At 41.4% G+C, this 14,394-nt stretch overlaps 2 protein-coding genes across 3 annotated transcripts in view; one reads left to right on the forward strand and one right to left on the reverse strand.

Moving 5' to 3' along the window:
• Nucleotides 1-521, reverse strand: part of LOC101360315 (uncharacterized protein C10orf88) — a 14,754-nt gene extending 14,233 nt beyond the window's left edge. For both annotated transcript variants that reach the window (XM_004374917.2, XM_023730038.1), the window contains exon 1: nt 113-521. In XM_004374917.2, the coding sequence (XP_004374974.1) occupies nt 113-276 (164 nt within the window). In that variant the 5' untranslated portion in view covers nt 277-521. The remainder of the gene's footprint in view (nt 1-112) is intronic.
• Nucleotides 522-8,338: 7,817 nt separating this feature from the next.
• On the forward strand, nt 8,339-14,028 carry PSTK (phosphoseryl-tRNA kinase). The gene is made up of 6 exons (XM_023730039.1): nt 8,339-8,602; nt 9,027-9,318; nt 9,565-9,763; nt 12,093-12,168; nt 13,247-13,340; nt 13,635-14,028. The coding sequence occupies exons 1-6, from the start codon at nt 8,387-8,389 to the stop codon at nt 13,835-13,837; spliced, it is 1,080 nt and encodes a 359-aa protein (XP_023585807.1). The 5' UTR covers nt 8,339-8,386; the 3' UTR covers nt 13,838-14,028.
• Nucleotides 14,029-14,394: the final 366 nt, after the last annotated feature.

A 14,394-nucleotide genomic window follows, 5' to 3' on the forward strand; every position in this document is an offset into this window, starting at 1 on the left:
CTCCGCTCCGGGCCCAGACCCTCGCCGCTCACCACCCGCTTCCCCGCACGGTCCCTCCGGAGCGCGGCTGTCACCGAGCGCAGCAGCCCCAGTCCCGGCCGGCCTGACACACCCGGGAGCAGGCGGCTCCAGCAGCTCCTCCCAGTCGAATTCCCCGGCGCCGAGACCTCCCCGGCTGAGAAAGAGGCTCTGTGTCAGGGCCCCGCACGGCGCATCCCAGGAAGAGGCCAAAGTCGGGCGGCGAGTCAGTCCCGGGTCCTCGGTCCCGGCCTCCATTCCGCCGCCTCCAGCCCAGGCCAGCCGGGATCGTCTTTTCCAGTGCCTGAGTTTCCACCAGTGCAGAGTTGAGGTGAGGAAGCAGAGCAACTTCCGGTCCGCCCAGCTTCAAACACAAGGCTAGCCGCCTCTCTCCCCTGCGGGAAGAAAACCGGAGAACGTTGGAAGCCAGCAGCCGTAGACACGCATGCGCGTGATAGCCAGCTTCAGAAACGGGGTTCAAATCCTGCCGGCAGTGAGTAAACCAGTGGAAGAGGATGAGCCCTGCCAGCAACTAGGCCTGCCGCTGAGGCCTTTGTGCACGCGCGCTGCGGTGCGCGCGGGAACTGGAGCCGTTTTTCGACGTTGGCTTGGATGAAGCAACAAACCGAGTGGTCGACCCTTGCTGGACTGGCGGACAGGAAAGAGGGGCGAGTTGGTCAAAGGGAGGGAGTTTGTTGTTCAGGCAGGTGTAGCCTTTTCACTTCGCGTGATTTGAAGTACCCCCTCCTCACCCAACAGGCCTCCAGGGCTTTCCCGCTTACCTTTGGAGTGTGCGGCGTCCCTGTGGCTTTGGAGCGGCGGGAGTGACCTACCAGGCTGTCGCTTTGGGGTTGTTTTTCCCCTCCCCCTTTCTCTTGAAGTGGTTGCTGGAATTTTGGTTTTAACATGAGAAGGCATGAACAGTATCACCGACTGGGCGGTATTGGGTGCCGTGGCGGGTGGTGTCTGAAGAAGTATGTTGATCATTTGCGTTCATACTAAAGATTGAAAAAGAACTATATTGAACTCTCGTTAGTAGGTTTTTCTCAGTGGTATGGGATTGAGCAAATAAATATATATTTTGAGGATAATGGGAGCCAAGCTTCTGATGGAGAAGGGAGTTACAAATACGGAAACGAGAAAGTCTAAACCCTGTGGTGTTGGCTTGAGATTAAACGTACTGCTGTGAACTCATGAGATGGATGGGTGGTGGTGTAGGGGAAAAACATCACAAGGTTTAGTAAACCTAAAGTTTTATTCGGCATATATTCAAAGGGGCAAAATTGGGAAGCGGACAAGCATGCTGCCAGAGCTAAAATGTCTGCCCAAATCCAAGGAAATATCACAGAACAGATAAAAGTGGGAAAACGGACAAGCATGCTGCTAGAGCCATGTCTGTCCAAGTCCAAAGAATATTACACAATAGGCAAGAATGGGAAAACGGAAAAGCATGCTGCCACAGCCATGTCTGCCAGAGTCCAGAGACCATTACTGAGTCATCAGTATATATTAACATTGCAAATGGTCAGAAAGCTTTACCTTTTCAGATAGGCTAGAAACTGTGATCCTACATTTTGAATTGTCTTTCTTGACAATCATTGGTACAGGTTTTAGTAAGGACAGTCAGGAGGGTCTTCACTGGGCCAACAAATTTCTATTCACTAAATGCTAATAGAAAAAGATAAGAAAAAGGAAAGAAAAAAAAAGGTAAATAAAACATTTTTCAGAAAAAAAAAAAGAATGAAGTCTTTTGTATTCAGTTTGAATGGCTTATGTAAAAGGTTCCCTAAAAGATATTCTCCAAGATTATTTTAGCTATTGTCTTTATACCTCAGGGCCCAGTTGATGTGTCCTTGTGAGCCCTTGTGAGCCCAGCTCCAGCTGGGTCACATTCTCTGTGCTCAAGGACAGGGAATAATAACTCCAATATTATTTTCTAAATCAGTGGATAATAAAGATATTTCCCAGCTCTCTTTGCTGAGATGGACAAGCAGCAACGACATATCAGTAATAATGAGCACACATTCTCCATGGAAAGGAACCAGGGCTTCTTGGAGAACTGGTTGATTCCTGGACAGGGGTAAGGAAAGGACAAGATGGGCTTGGAACATCTTGGTGTGCCATAAAATGAGGACATGCTCAAAGAATGATGGGGACATGACAAAGGGGCACAGGATCCAGCTTGATAAGCCTCCCATTTTGCAACTCTGCGACAATTTGTGCACCAAAGAAATACTCGTAGTAACAGTATAACCCATTGAATAAAATAATAATCATGAGTCCATTTTGATATAAATACATGATGATTAAATAAATAGAGGAGGGGGAATAAAAATTCTTTATTTCAGTAGAAACACAATAAATGAAGAAATGATGATGTTAGAAAATCACCATTTGACAACCATCACAGCAATAACTGATTTAGACAAGACAGTAATGAAAGTTTCATGAGAAACATGATACTTCCATAGTCTCAAAGTATTTCCACACAGGATATTATAAATAAAATATAAAAATAAATATTACATTACCAATAATGGGATAAACAAACATCTTGTGTCTCATTTAAGAATACATCGCTGCTGTTGTACTCCTCCCTAAAAAATGCATAACCTAAATCTAATCATGAAGAAACATCAGACACAGCCAAAATGAGAGTCATTATACAAATAATTGACCTGTAGAAACAACAGCAAAAGCTAGCAAGGTGGCTAGATAGAAGATTAATATACAAAAGAAAGTTGCATATCTTTACAAGAAAAAGAAAAAACTAGCAAATGTAATGGAGACAATACCACTTACAATATTATCAGATAATATTAAGCAGGAATAAAATCTAACAATATCTATGACCTGTACAGGAAAAATTATAAGGTTTTATTAAAATATAATTGAAACTATCTTGTAAAGAGTAAGCTACTGGTTCAATACAATTCCAGTCAAAACCTCAAAAGGGTTTTTTATGAAATTTGATATTTCTAAAATATAATTGGATGAGAACAGGGACAAGTATAGACAAGACACTTCTGAATAAGACTTGCCCTATCAATATCAACTTATGAATCTATAGTGATTACGGACAGTGTGATATTAGTGCAGAGACAAACTGACCAATGGATTAAAATAGCCCAAAACCTGTGAGTATGTAACAGGTAGCATGTCAGATCACTGGCGAAAGGAGAGACTGTTCACTAAACAGAGCTGGGAATAATGTTTATCCATATGGAAGAAGTTGAAATGTCTCTACCTTACACTGAATTCCAAAATCACCTCTAAATAGATTACTTATCCAAAAGAAAAATTTAAAACACTTAGTATACCATATAGGTATCTTTTAGACACTGACATTGGAAACTATTTCCTAAACAAGGCATAAAACATTAACTACAAAATAAAAGATTGATAAATCTGTTTTAATTAAGAAAACAGTGCCTATCAGTACAACTCTCCACCAGAAAAAGTTAACCTTGGACAAAATATAAGAGCAACCAAAAGCAGACAGACACTGAGAAAGGGTCAACACTTGGAAAAGACAAAGTACTTGAGAAGCTTTCTAGTCCTGTGGCTTTTAGTCTAAGGGCAGCTCAAGACTGTGCCTATAAGGTGGCTAAAACTCTAAGAGAACCTGTAGTTTTTATGGTATGAAGAACCAGAGAGTTCGAAGATAACCCACACACTAGAAAGCGGTTTTCTGGGAAGAAAACCCCATAAAGAAGAAAGCCAGAGAAGAGTAGTTCCAAATCTTGTGTACGAACTCTGCCAAATCTTTGGCTGGTCTCTGAGCCATACATGGACAGGGGACACAATTTAGCCGAGGCTAAAAAAAAAAAAAAAAATTTTTTTTAATTTGAGCTCCTGCTCACGGTAGGCAAGGCAGAGTGAGTTTGTACTTTTAGTTCAGTGAAGTTAAATGTCTGGTTAAAAATAATACTCTTGGAAGGAACATAAAAGAATCTAAAATCTCTATAATATATATGATCCACAATGTTGAGGATACAGTTAAAAATTACTCGACACACAAAGCAACAGGAAAATATGACCCATTCTTAAGAGAATAAACATTTTTAAAGGGGGCCATGGACTAATGATGAAAGTGTGTCATGAACCAAGGGTAATCCAGTAGTAGAGGGTGAGGGAGGAAGAGAAAATGAACCTGCAGATCAAAACTCTAAAAGACTTCATGTTACTTCGGAGGTAACAGAATGCTTGACTTATGCAAAAAAATTTTCAGGCAAAAATATAATTAGAAAAGTCAACATTGAAGTAGTGCTGAACACTGATAATGATGTGCCTGTTGTGCATTCCTTAAGTCCTGGGAAAACTGCAGAAATAGTATTAAATACAGATAAGCATGAGGACAGTAGTGTGACAATGACACTGTGACCCCAGATGCTATGATGAAAATGTGTAATCAGTTATTTGCTTGCCTAGAGAAATATGCACTTATTAGCAAGCAAAAAATTATGGCAGTTTACTCCATAAACAGAAACTGCCTAGGCAGAAACTGGCATTAATACAATTGGCACTGAAATAAGTCTTTAAAAAGGCCATGTATCTTTTGCCTGTTTTCTCACTTAAGAATCCTGTTCCTGACCTGTATCAGTTAGCTATCACTACAATGATGCTATGTAACAAACCACCACAAATCTCAGTGGCATACAAAAATAAACTCATGTGTCTATCAATTGGCTGGGGGTTGGATGTCTAGGCTGGAGTCTGCTGAGCAGCTCTTCTGATCCATGCTAGGGTCATTCATTCATCTTTGGGTTAGTGGGAGGTCCAGTGATTTAAGCTGGGGGAGGCAGCTCTGTTCCACATGTCTCTCTTCCTCCTGGAGTCAGCCTAGTCTTAGAGCTAGCACACCTTCACCTCATTCTATTGGTCAAACTGAAAGTCATTTTGTACAGCCAAACTCAAAGTCAAGCTGGAATATCTTCAACGCTAGTGCAAGAAACTGAAAACATACATGGGAAAAGGTGTGGTTACAGAGAGGGTGAAGAAATGGGAAAATTAATGTAATCAACCACATGATCCACTCTCAAATCTGATGATGATTTGTGACATTGTTAACCATTGTCATAGGGCGACATTTGTAGTAACTGTTAAATGAGAAACTATTTTGTTCTGTAAGCCTTCATCTTAAGTGAGAATAACAGCACAATTTGAAGAGCAAAGTCAATGTCACTGAACTGTGCGTGTAGAAATTTTTGAAATGGTGTATCTTTGGCTATGTGTATTTTCACCAAACAAAAAACGAGGTTGAGAAATTAGAGGGTTGATAGGTTGTGGGGTTGTTAACCAATGTTATAAAACAACGTGTACTTCTGTTTCATGAGAAACTATTTGTTCTGTAAGCCTTCACCTGAAGTACAATAAAAAAAATAAAAATAAAAAAAAAAAATCTGATGATGATGAAGGCATAATCAATGTACTCTTTTCCAAGATCCTCAAGTAACCAGATGGAATGCATATTTATTTAATATATATTTAATATATGTGAGCTTTTGAACTTGAATATGTTTGAAGTTTTACTGAAAGTTTTTCCCTAATGAATAAGAAGTACTAGAGTAATTTATAGTCTCTCTATACACACACACTCATACGGTATATATATAATTTACTAGTTGATTTTCCCCATATAAATAAACAATGATCCTTTTATGGTCTTTATTTATTCATTTATCCTATAGGATAAATATCTGTAAGTTTCACTGCAGAAATATTAATGTATTTGATTACACTGTGCTATCCTACAGCCTCAGTGAAGGTGTTACATATTAAATGTATTACTGATCTAAAATCCAAAACATTTTGAATTTCAAAACACAACTGGCTGCAGCAGTTTCAGTTAAGGGATTGTGAATCTGTAGAGGCCTGGAATGAAAAGGTGGCAATGAAGATGGATATATATTTTGGAGGGAAAATGGAAACTTGTAGATGAATTGGATTTGGGGGTGAAGAAAAGGGAAGAATCAAGGATGACTACTAGGTTGGCTGGGTGGATGGTAGTGCCCTTTTTTGAGATGAGGAAGGGGAAAGCGGGCTGCATAGGTTTTAGAGGGCAATCAAATTGGTCTGGGGTCAATAAATGTTTAAATCTCTAACAGCTGGAGTTGGACTGATCTTAATATAATTTCCAGATACCATTCTGTCCCAGCTGCCCTAACTCCAGGAAATGCCTGTCAACCTGTGATCCATTTTCCCTCTCTAGACAGATCTGGTCCTTAATCCTTGACCCAGTTGCTCCTTCCTTTGCACACAGGCTCTCTTGATAGGGAATGGGCACATCCTAACCCCTTCCACAGTCAACTTGTCCTGTTGTTCCTAGTCAGATGTGCCTGTCAGGGTCCATCTAACATAGAAGACTATTGGGCAGATTAAATCCACCAAACATGTACTGAGCTCAGAGAGAATGCTGGGAATCATGATGGGTGCAGGTCTCAGAGAAAGATCCCTGTCGAAGATGGGTGGCATCCATACATGATTTTTGGGTAATTTTCCCCACATCGCTATTTTCTCACCTCCAGCTGTGCAAAGAACCCTGGCTCACTGCATGCTGGAACAAGCAGACCAAGGCAGGCAGGCACACTGAACATGCACTGCAGAAGAATGACTTCTGGGGTCCCAAGCTCTGGGGTGAAAGAAGCCTGAAGTACAGCTAAGAACAGCTCCCTTCCCAAAAGGGTGAAGTGGGCAGCTGTGAGCCCCACCACTGCTGGACCCAAATCCACCCACCCAATCGTATGTCCAATATTGTATCTCTAGAGCTAATGCAATGCTGCCATGTTGGCACCCTGCTAATTTAAAAGAATCATATACTCAGTATATCTCTAATCACACCATCATCCTTTTTTGATCCTCAAGTAAAACTAAGGTCTGTGAAGAAAGTTTTACAAATTCAAGGGCATAGTCTAATTACGTGTGATGTCAATATCACATACTTATTTTTGAACCTGTAATTGAAGAGTGCCTTATTTTTTAGATTTGTTGTTGTTAGGTGCCGTGGAGTCGAATTTTGACTCATAGTGACCCCATGTGACAGAGAAGAACTGCCTCATAAGGTCTCTTAGGCTGTAATCTTAAAAGGAGATCGCCAGGTCTTTCTCCAGAGGAACGGCTGGAAGGGTTGGAATCGCCAGCCTTTTGGTTAGCAGCCAAGAGCTTACCTTCTAGGGCTTCTACTTTTTAGCTAGTGGATGTCTAAACTTGAACTCACTATAGTTCATTTTTGGAGTTTTGAACTATAAAGAATGTTTCCATTCAATTTAAAAATCATTATTACAAAATAGATGGTTGAAAAAGATAACAAAAACACATCCATGTTAAACATTAAAAAAAGGTTACCGGGGAAGGCGGAGGAAATGGGTGTGGGGTACGCAGATAAGAGAGAACAAATTGAGGGGCTTCACATTAGACCAATGACGATGAAGTGCCATGAAATGGAAAGATGTTTAACGCAATGCCCTTCACCTTAAATCCAACGAAAGAGGTAATGTATGTGTATGTGCTTTGTAATCACAAATCATTATACCGGATTCAGCACTGGGTTACTGGTTGTATTTTACTCCAGTATATAACTGATTTTATCCTCACTTGTTCACATTTTGAACACCCACTTGTGGATAAGTAGTAGTCATCCAGTGAAATAAGGTGAAAGCTAGAATCTGAATTGTTTTTCTACACCACACTCCCACTCACCCACCTCCTACAACGAATGTTTTATACTCATAGCTTAGTATTATGTTTTTAACACTAAAATACATGCTCGTCCTGTGCACGCAAGCATTGGAATTGAGGTCTTAGGATGGTCTTTTCCTGTTCTTACTTCCTCACACTTACTGCCCACTCATGGCGTTAGAACGCAGTAACTATTTTCCCCTTGAATTCCAGGACGGGCAGTGGAGCGCGGGCGATGAAGTCAGCCTCGCCTCCTAATCTTTTTTTTTTTTTTTTCCGCCTCCTAATCTTTGATTTCCAGTAATTAACCTTCCAATGACCTCCTCACGGCTCAAAGTCTCTTTGGGGATTTTTCCGGGCAGAGGGACGTCAACGCAGAGAAAGCGAGACTCACATGCAAAAAATGCTTAAGTTTCTCGCAGGGAGGATGATTCTAACTCAAGATTAATTCCAACTCTCTCACCCTTAGGAGATGCCCAGGAGTTCGGAAACGTAACTCTGGACTCCGGGGACCGCGGGGGCGGGCTCCGAACAAGCCGGGACCACGCAACCCTGTTTGGATTCGAAGACTCGCCTGTTCCTCCAATTCGGCACCAGGAAGCGCAGCAGAGCGGCGGGAGATTGCGCGTGCGCGGCTGCCTGACAGTGTTCGGGGAACAAGGTTTCTAGCCTCCTTGTCTCCCTAGGTATTATGAAGGCCGAAGAGGAAGCCAGAGGAACGGACAGCGAGGGGCCGCGGAAGCTAGGACTCTGCGTCCTCTGCGGCCTGCCTGCAGCAGGAAAATCGACCTTCGCGCGGGCCCTGGGCCACCAGCTGCGGCAACAGCAGGGCTGGGCCATAGGCATTGTCGCATACGATGACGTCATGCCGGATGCGTTCCTCGACGGGGCGAGCGCACGGCCATTGGTCAGTATGGAGGGGGCAGGGTCTACACTGGTCGCAAAACCGGTTGCAGTCGAGTCGATGCAGACTCCTAGTGACCCTCTTACAGGGTGGGGCTGCGCACTAGGGTTTCCAAGGGGAGGCTGGTGGATTCGAAATGCCAACCTTTTGGTTAGCAGCCGAGCTCTTAACCACTGCACCACCTATCTTTATGTATATTATGTTAATTCTGTTGCTCGCCTACGAATGCCTGCTATGGCAGTGGGGCCCTGACAGAGAAGAGACAGAAGTTCGAGGAAAGTGGAGCTGGCCTAACACCACAGCCAGTGCGAGAATGAGTTTTATTGGGAGACTGAGCTTTTTATATGACATAGGGTGGCAGGGAGCCCAGATGACCGCCCTACTGCCTAAAGCCTAATATAAATTGCAATTTTTCGGTCTTTTGTAGCCATCCCAATGGAAATTGCTTCGACAGGAACTGTTGAAGTACCTAGACTGCTTCTTGATGGCTGCCGTTAACGGGTGCCAGATGTCTGCCCCACCCAACAGAACTGAAGCCATGTGGGAAGATTTCATTACTTGCTTAAAGGATCAAGATCTGGTATCTTCTGCAGCGCTTGAGGCCCAATCTTGCTACCTCTTATCGAAGACTGCTGTTTCCAGATCTTTGTTTTTGGTTTTGGATGACAACTTTTATTATCAAAGCATGAGATATGAAGTCTACCAGTTGGCTCGGAAATGTAATTAAAACATTATTTTCTTACCTGTGGAGATACTTGCTCAGTATATCAAAATCACTACCACCTTCAACGAGGGTTCAATTGGATTAGGAGGTTTATATGGATTTACCTAATTTTAAAAGATAGATGTTCATTCAGTATTACAAATGGTTTTTCCTGCTTCAGCTGGGATAATTTAGTATGTATTTATTTCACATTTTGGGAGAAGAGTGCACCAGTAATTTTGTGGTTTTAAACTGTTTTCAGATTCATTAGGCTTTTGCCAGCTCTTTTTAGATTGTCCTCTTGAGACCTGTTTACAGAGGAATGATCAGAGGCCAAGGGCACTACCAGCTGAAACCATTCACCTGATGGGAAGAAAGATAGAAAAGCCCAACCCTGAGAAAAACGCTTGGGAACACAACAGCCTCACAATTCAGAGCCCAGCATGTTCTTCTGAAGTCAGGTATCCAAATCAAAGCTATCATTCACTGCATACTTCTCCTGTGCCAGGTGCTGTGCAGAATGCTTTACCTGTGTGTTAATACGCAACCCTTGGAGAGATACTATTATTTCCCCCTATTTGTAGGAGAGGAAACTGAAGTCAGAACGTTCAGTTTGCCCAGGTCACTGGGCTTGCAAGTGGCAGAGCAGAGATTTGAACCCAAATTCCTTTCCAAAGCATGTACTCTTAACTGTTAGGATTATACTGTCTCCCAGAGGTCAGAGCAGAGAATTTAGAGTAGGATGCATCTACTCTTACTGAAATACTGCCAGTTACCATCCAGTTGATTCTGACTCGTGGCAACCCCATGTGTGTCAGAGTAAAATTGTGCTCTGTAGGGTTTCCAATGGCTGATTTTTCAGAAATAGATCTCCAGGCCTTTCTTCCCTTGCTAAAGTATCTTAGTTTAAGTATGTTGCCGAGTAATTTTAACATAGAAAGAGATTTGTGAAAGAGGGGAACTGGTACTAAATCCTAACTGAGTCTTAAAGCTCACTGCAGTTACTCTGTGTATATGTGAGGCTTGTGTGCTGTGGTGTCTAATGTTTTTCATTCATGATGATGTATGTCTGGACAGTTCTAGAGCAGTGCTGTCTCCCTCCAGGACCCTGGACTCTCTTCATGTCAGAAGATCACCTTGAGCTTGAAATTTAACTCAGTGAGCTCCCTGGCTTAAAGTTTTTCCATGCTACCTCTTGCAATGAGTAAAATCCACTCTTTATTATGGCTTACATGCTCTAACCCTAATTAACTCTTCAACCCCGTATCCTACCATTCTGCCTCTGCTGCTTTTCAGCCAAACTGGCCTTCACCAGAACACGTTCACCATGAACACCAGAAGCTGGTTCTTGCCTCAGGGCCTTGGCACTTCCTGTCCCCTCTGCCCACATATTTATGCCTGGACAATTCCCTGTCCTTCCTATCTAAAGTGAAGAATATTAGCTGAACTACCTAGTCACCTTCTATCATTATCACTTTATTATCTTCACTTACTGGCTGAAAGTATTATTTTTTGCCTATTTAAGTAATTTATTATCTGTCTCCATGACATCGTCAAGCTTGGAGAAGGTAGGGATCTTGCTACACCCTTAAATTGGCACATCGTTTCACATAAGTAGTTGCATGATATTTTGCATATGAAAATATGCTCAATAACTATTTGTTAAATGAATGCATGAATTCCACCGAAACCCTCAGTGGACCATAACACAGTGAGGAACATTGCTAATCCAGATCCTGTAGATAAGCAGAGGCCAGAGAGTAAAGACTGATCATCTTTAGGAAAAAGAAGTAGAGTGCTAGTAGTCTACAGTTCAGTACTTAATGGAGGAAGAGAGAAAATGACTTTTCAAAGCTTATTGATAGGAATATTGGGAAATTAATATTTTTTAATAATGTTTTATTGAGTTTTTGGTGAAAGTCTACACAGCAAGTTAGGTTCCCATTTGACAATTTTTACACAAATAGTTCAGTGGCATTAGTTACATTTATCACAATGTCAACATTGTCTTTTTTGTTTGTTCTACATGTACAATTTAGTGACACTGATTACATTCTTCGAGTTGTGCAAACATTCTCACTCTCCTTTTCTGAGTGGTTCCTCCACCATTAATGTAAACTCACTGCCGCTAAGGTTCCTATCTAATCTTTTGAGTTGTTATTGTCAATTTGATCCCATATATAGTTCTTAAAAGAACATAATGCTCAAGGCAGAACTTTTTTGCTAGTCAAACTAAGCTGTTGTTTGGTTTTAAGTAGACTTCAGGGATATTTCTGGTTGAAAGTTTAAAGATTATATCAGGACAGTAGTTTCAGGGGTTCGCCCACCCCCACGGCTCCAGGAAGTCTAGAGTCCATGAGAATTTGAAATTCTGTACTGCATTGTCCTCCTTTTGATCAGGATTCTTCTATGGAATCTTTGATCAAAATGTCCAGTAATGGTAACCAGGCACCATCCATTTCTTCTGGTCTCATGGCAAAGGAGGCAGTTGTTCTTGGAGGCAATTAACCACACATTCCGTATCTTCCTATTCCTGACTATTCTTCGTCTGTTGCGCTAGGGGAAATTAATATTTTTTAAATGTGGGAGTTTTTTGTCTAATAATTTGTTTTGAGTTACATTTAGATTTTGCAAGTAGAATTCCAAATCATTTCATATTGAGGGGTTTTCCCTGTTTAGGATTTTGGATTATAGCAGTTTATTCCTCTAGAATTCAGTAAATACAAGTTCTTTAAAAACAAGGTATTTGACATAAGGACTTGTTTTATTTTATCCCACTTTCTCTTACAGCCTGGAAGTGACTGATTTATTGCTTACTGCTTTGGAAAATCCAGTAAAAAATGTTGAGGACAATTGGGAACAGAAGGTAAGTCTGCCAGTGGATTTAGTATGAATGCAAAGGAACGACTTTTCCTGGGAAGATCTTTCTGAGCTGAGTGGTGTTAAACCATCAGTGAAATGTGAACACTGCTTTGTTGCTGGCTTGGTGTCTTAGTTATCTAATCTAGTGCTGCTTTAACAGAAATGCCATAGGTGGATGGCTGTAACAAAGAGAAATTTATTCTGTCACAGTGTATGAGGCTAGAAGTCCAAATTCAAGGTGCCTGCTCCAAGGGAAGGCTCTCTGTCAGCTCTGGGGGAAGGTCCTTGTTACCAATATTCCTCTGGTCTAGGAGCTTCTCAGCACAGGGACCCTGGGTTCAAAGGACACGCTCCCTTCCTGGTTGTTCATTCTTGGTGGTATGAGGTTCCCGTCTCTCTGTTAGGTTTTCTCTTTTATATCTCAAAAGAGATTGACTTAAGACATAATCTAATGTTGTAGATTGAGTCCTGCCTCATGAACACAACTGCTTCTAATCCTTCCTCATTAACATCATAGAGGTAGGATTTACAACACATAGGAAAATCACATCAGATGACTAAATGGTGGACAGTCACACAATACTGGGAATCATGGCCTAGTCAAGTTGACACACATTTTGGGGGATGCAATTCAATTTATGACAGCATCTCACCAGCATTCAGCCTCTACTTCTGCCTGGACACAGTGGTGCCCTGGTGACAGCTCATGCCATCTGGCCAGAGCGGACTGTTAAAAATTTTCAGAAATGTTGGGATACTGTTGACATTAGGTTGGTAGCTTGAAATGGGCCAGGATGGGAGTATTTACACCACAGAAATTAGCAAACACTACAAATAGGGTTTTTGTTGTTGTTTTCCCTCCAGAGCCAGTTATTAAATATTTCCCATCACACCACTGCCTAGATGGAACCCAGCTTACAATTGGTCTTATTTCATTTGGACCTTCTCCTGGGGAAGAATAACTGGGATGGAAGAGCCATTGTAACTTTTCTTTTAGTCCCTTCAATTAAGCATCACCTATATTTTAGCCATTTCTTTTACAAAACTGTATAATGTCCAGTAACAATGTCTGTATTACATAGGAAACAGACAGAATTATTTGTTCAGCTAGTACTCTTCATCAAGCTGATCAGATGCTCCGAAGAATTCTCTCTCAGACGATGAAGGAAGCAAAAGGTATGTTGGGTAGTTACGTGTTGTTTGGTTCTAATGACTCTCTACTGCTAATCTTGTTCCTTTGACAATAAGTAGTTTATTAGCTTTTAGTCAGAAAGTTTAAATCATAAATGTTTTCACCTTAAATATGTTGGAATCAACTTGACAGCAACCAATACCACCACCAACTCGATTGTGATTATTTATAGACTCTGACTGGTTTATCTGAAGTAATCAATTGATAGATTTCCTGGTGTCATTAGACAGCTTAGATTGATTTTACACAAGTAATTTGAGAATATCTTTTTGTTTTAGATGAACAAGTGCTTCCTTACAACTTGAAGCTTCTAGCAGAAGAACTTAACAAGCTCAAAGCAGAGTTTTTGGAAGACCTAAGGCAAGGAAGCAATAAAAAATACCTGTGCTTTCAACAAACCATTGGCATATCAGATGTCATTTCTTTTTTTCATTATGAGAAAGATAACATTGTTCAGAAGTATTTTTCAAAGCAGCATTAAAATTTCTGAATTTCCAATCACGGGTCTGATACTGGTAAAATTTTGCAAACTAATTAAAACAACAGTTTAGTATTGCTGTTTTCTAAGAACTAAGGTCATGCCCAAGCCATGGTATTTTCAATTGCCCCATATGCATGTGAAAGCTGGACAATGAATAAGGCCAAAGAACTGATGCATCTGAATTATGGTGTTGGTGAAGAATACTGAATATACCATGGACTGCCAAAAGAATGAACAAGTCTGTCTTGGAAGAAATACAGCCAGAGTGCTCCTTGGAAGTAAGGATGGCGAGACTTCGTCTTACGTACTTTGGGCATGTTACAATGAGGGGCCAGTCCCTGGAGAAGGACATCATACTTGGTAGAGGGTCAGCGAAAAATAGGAAGACCCTCAATGAGATGGACTGACACTTGCTCAAACATAGCAACAACTGTGAGGATGCTGCAGGACTGGGCAGTGTTTTGTTCTGCTGTCAGAACCAACTCAACAGCATCTAACAACAGTATGTGTTCTTGGTCAATAATGTGAACTGCCAGAGACCACTACTAAGCAGAAAT

This window comes from Trichechus manatus, unplaced genomic scaffold, assembly GCF_000243295.1.
Source record: "Trichechus manatus latirostris isolate Lorelei unplaced genomic scaffold, TriManLat1.0 scaffold00031, whole genome shotgun sequence".
NCBI lineage: Eukaryota > Metazoa > Chordata > Mammalia > Sirenia > Trichechidae > Trichechus > Trichechus manatus.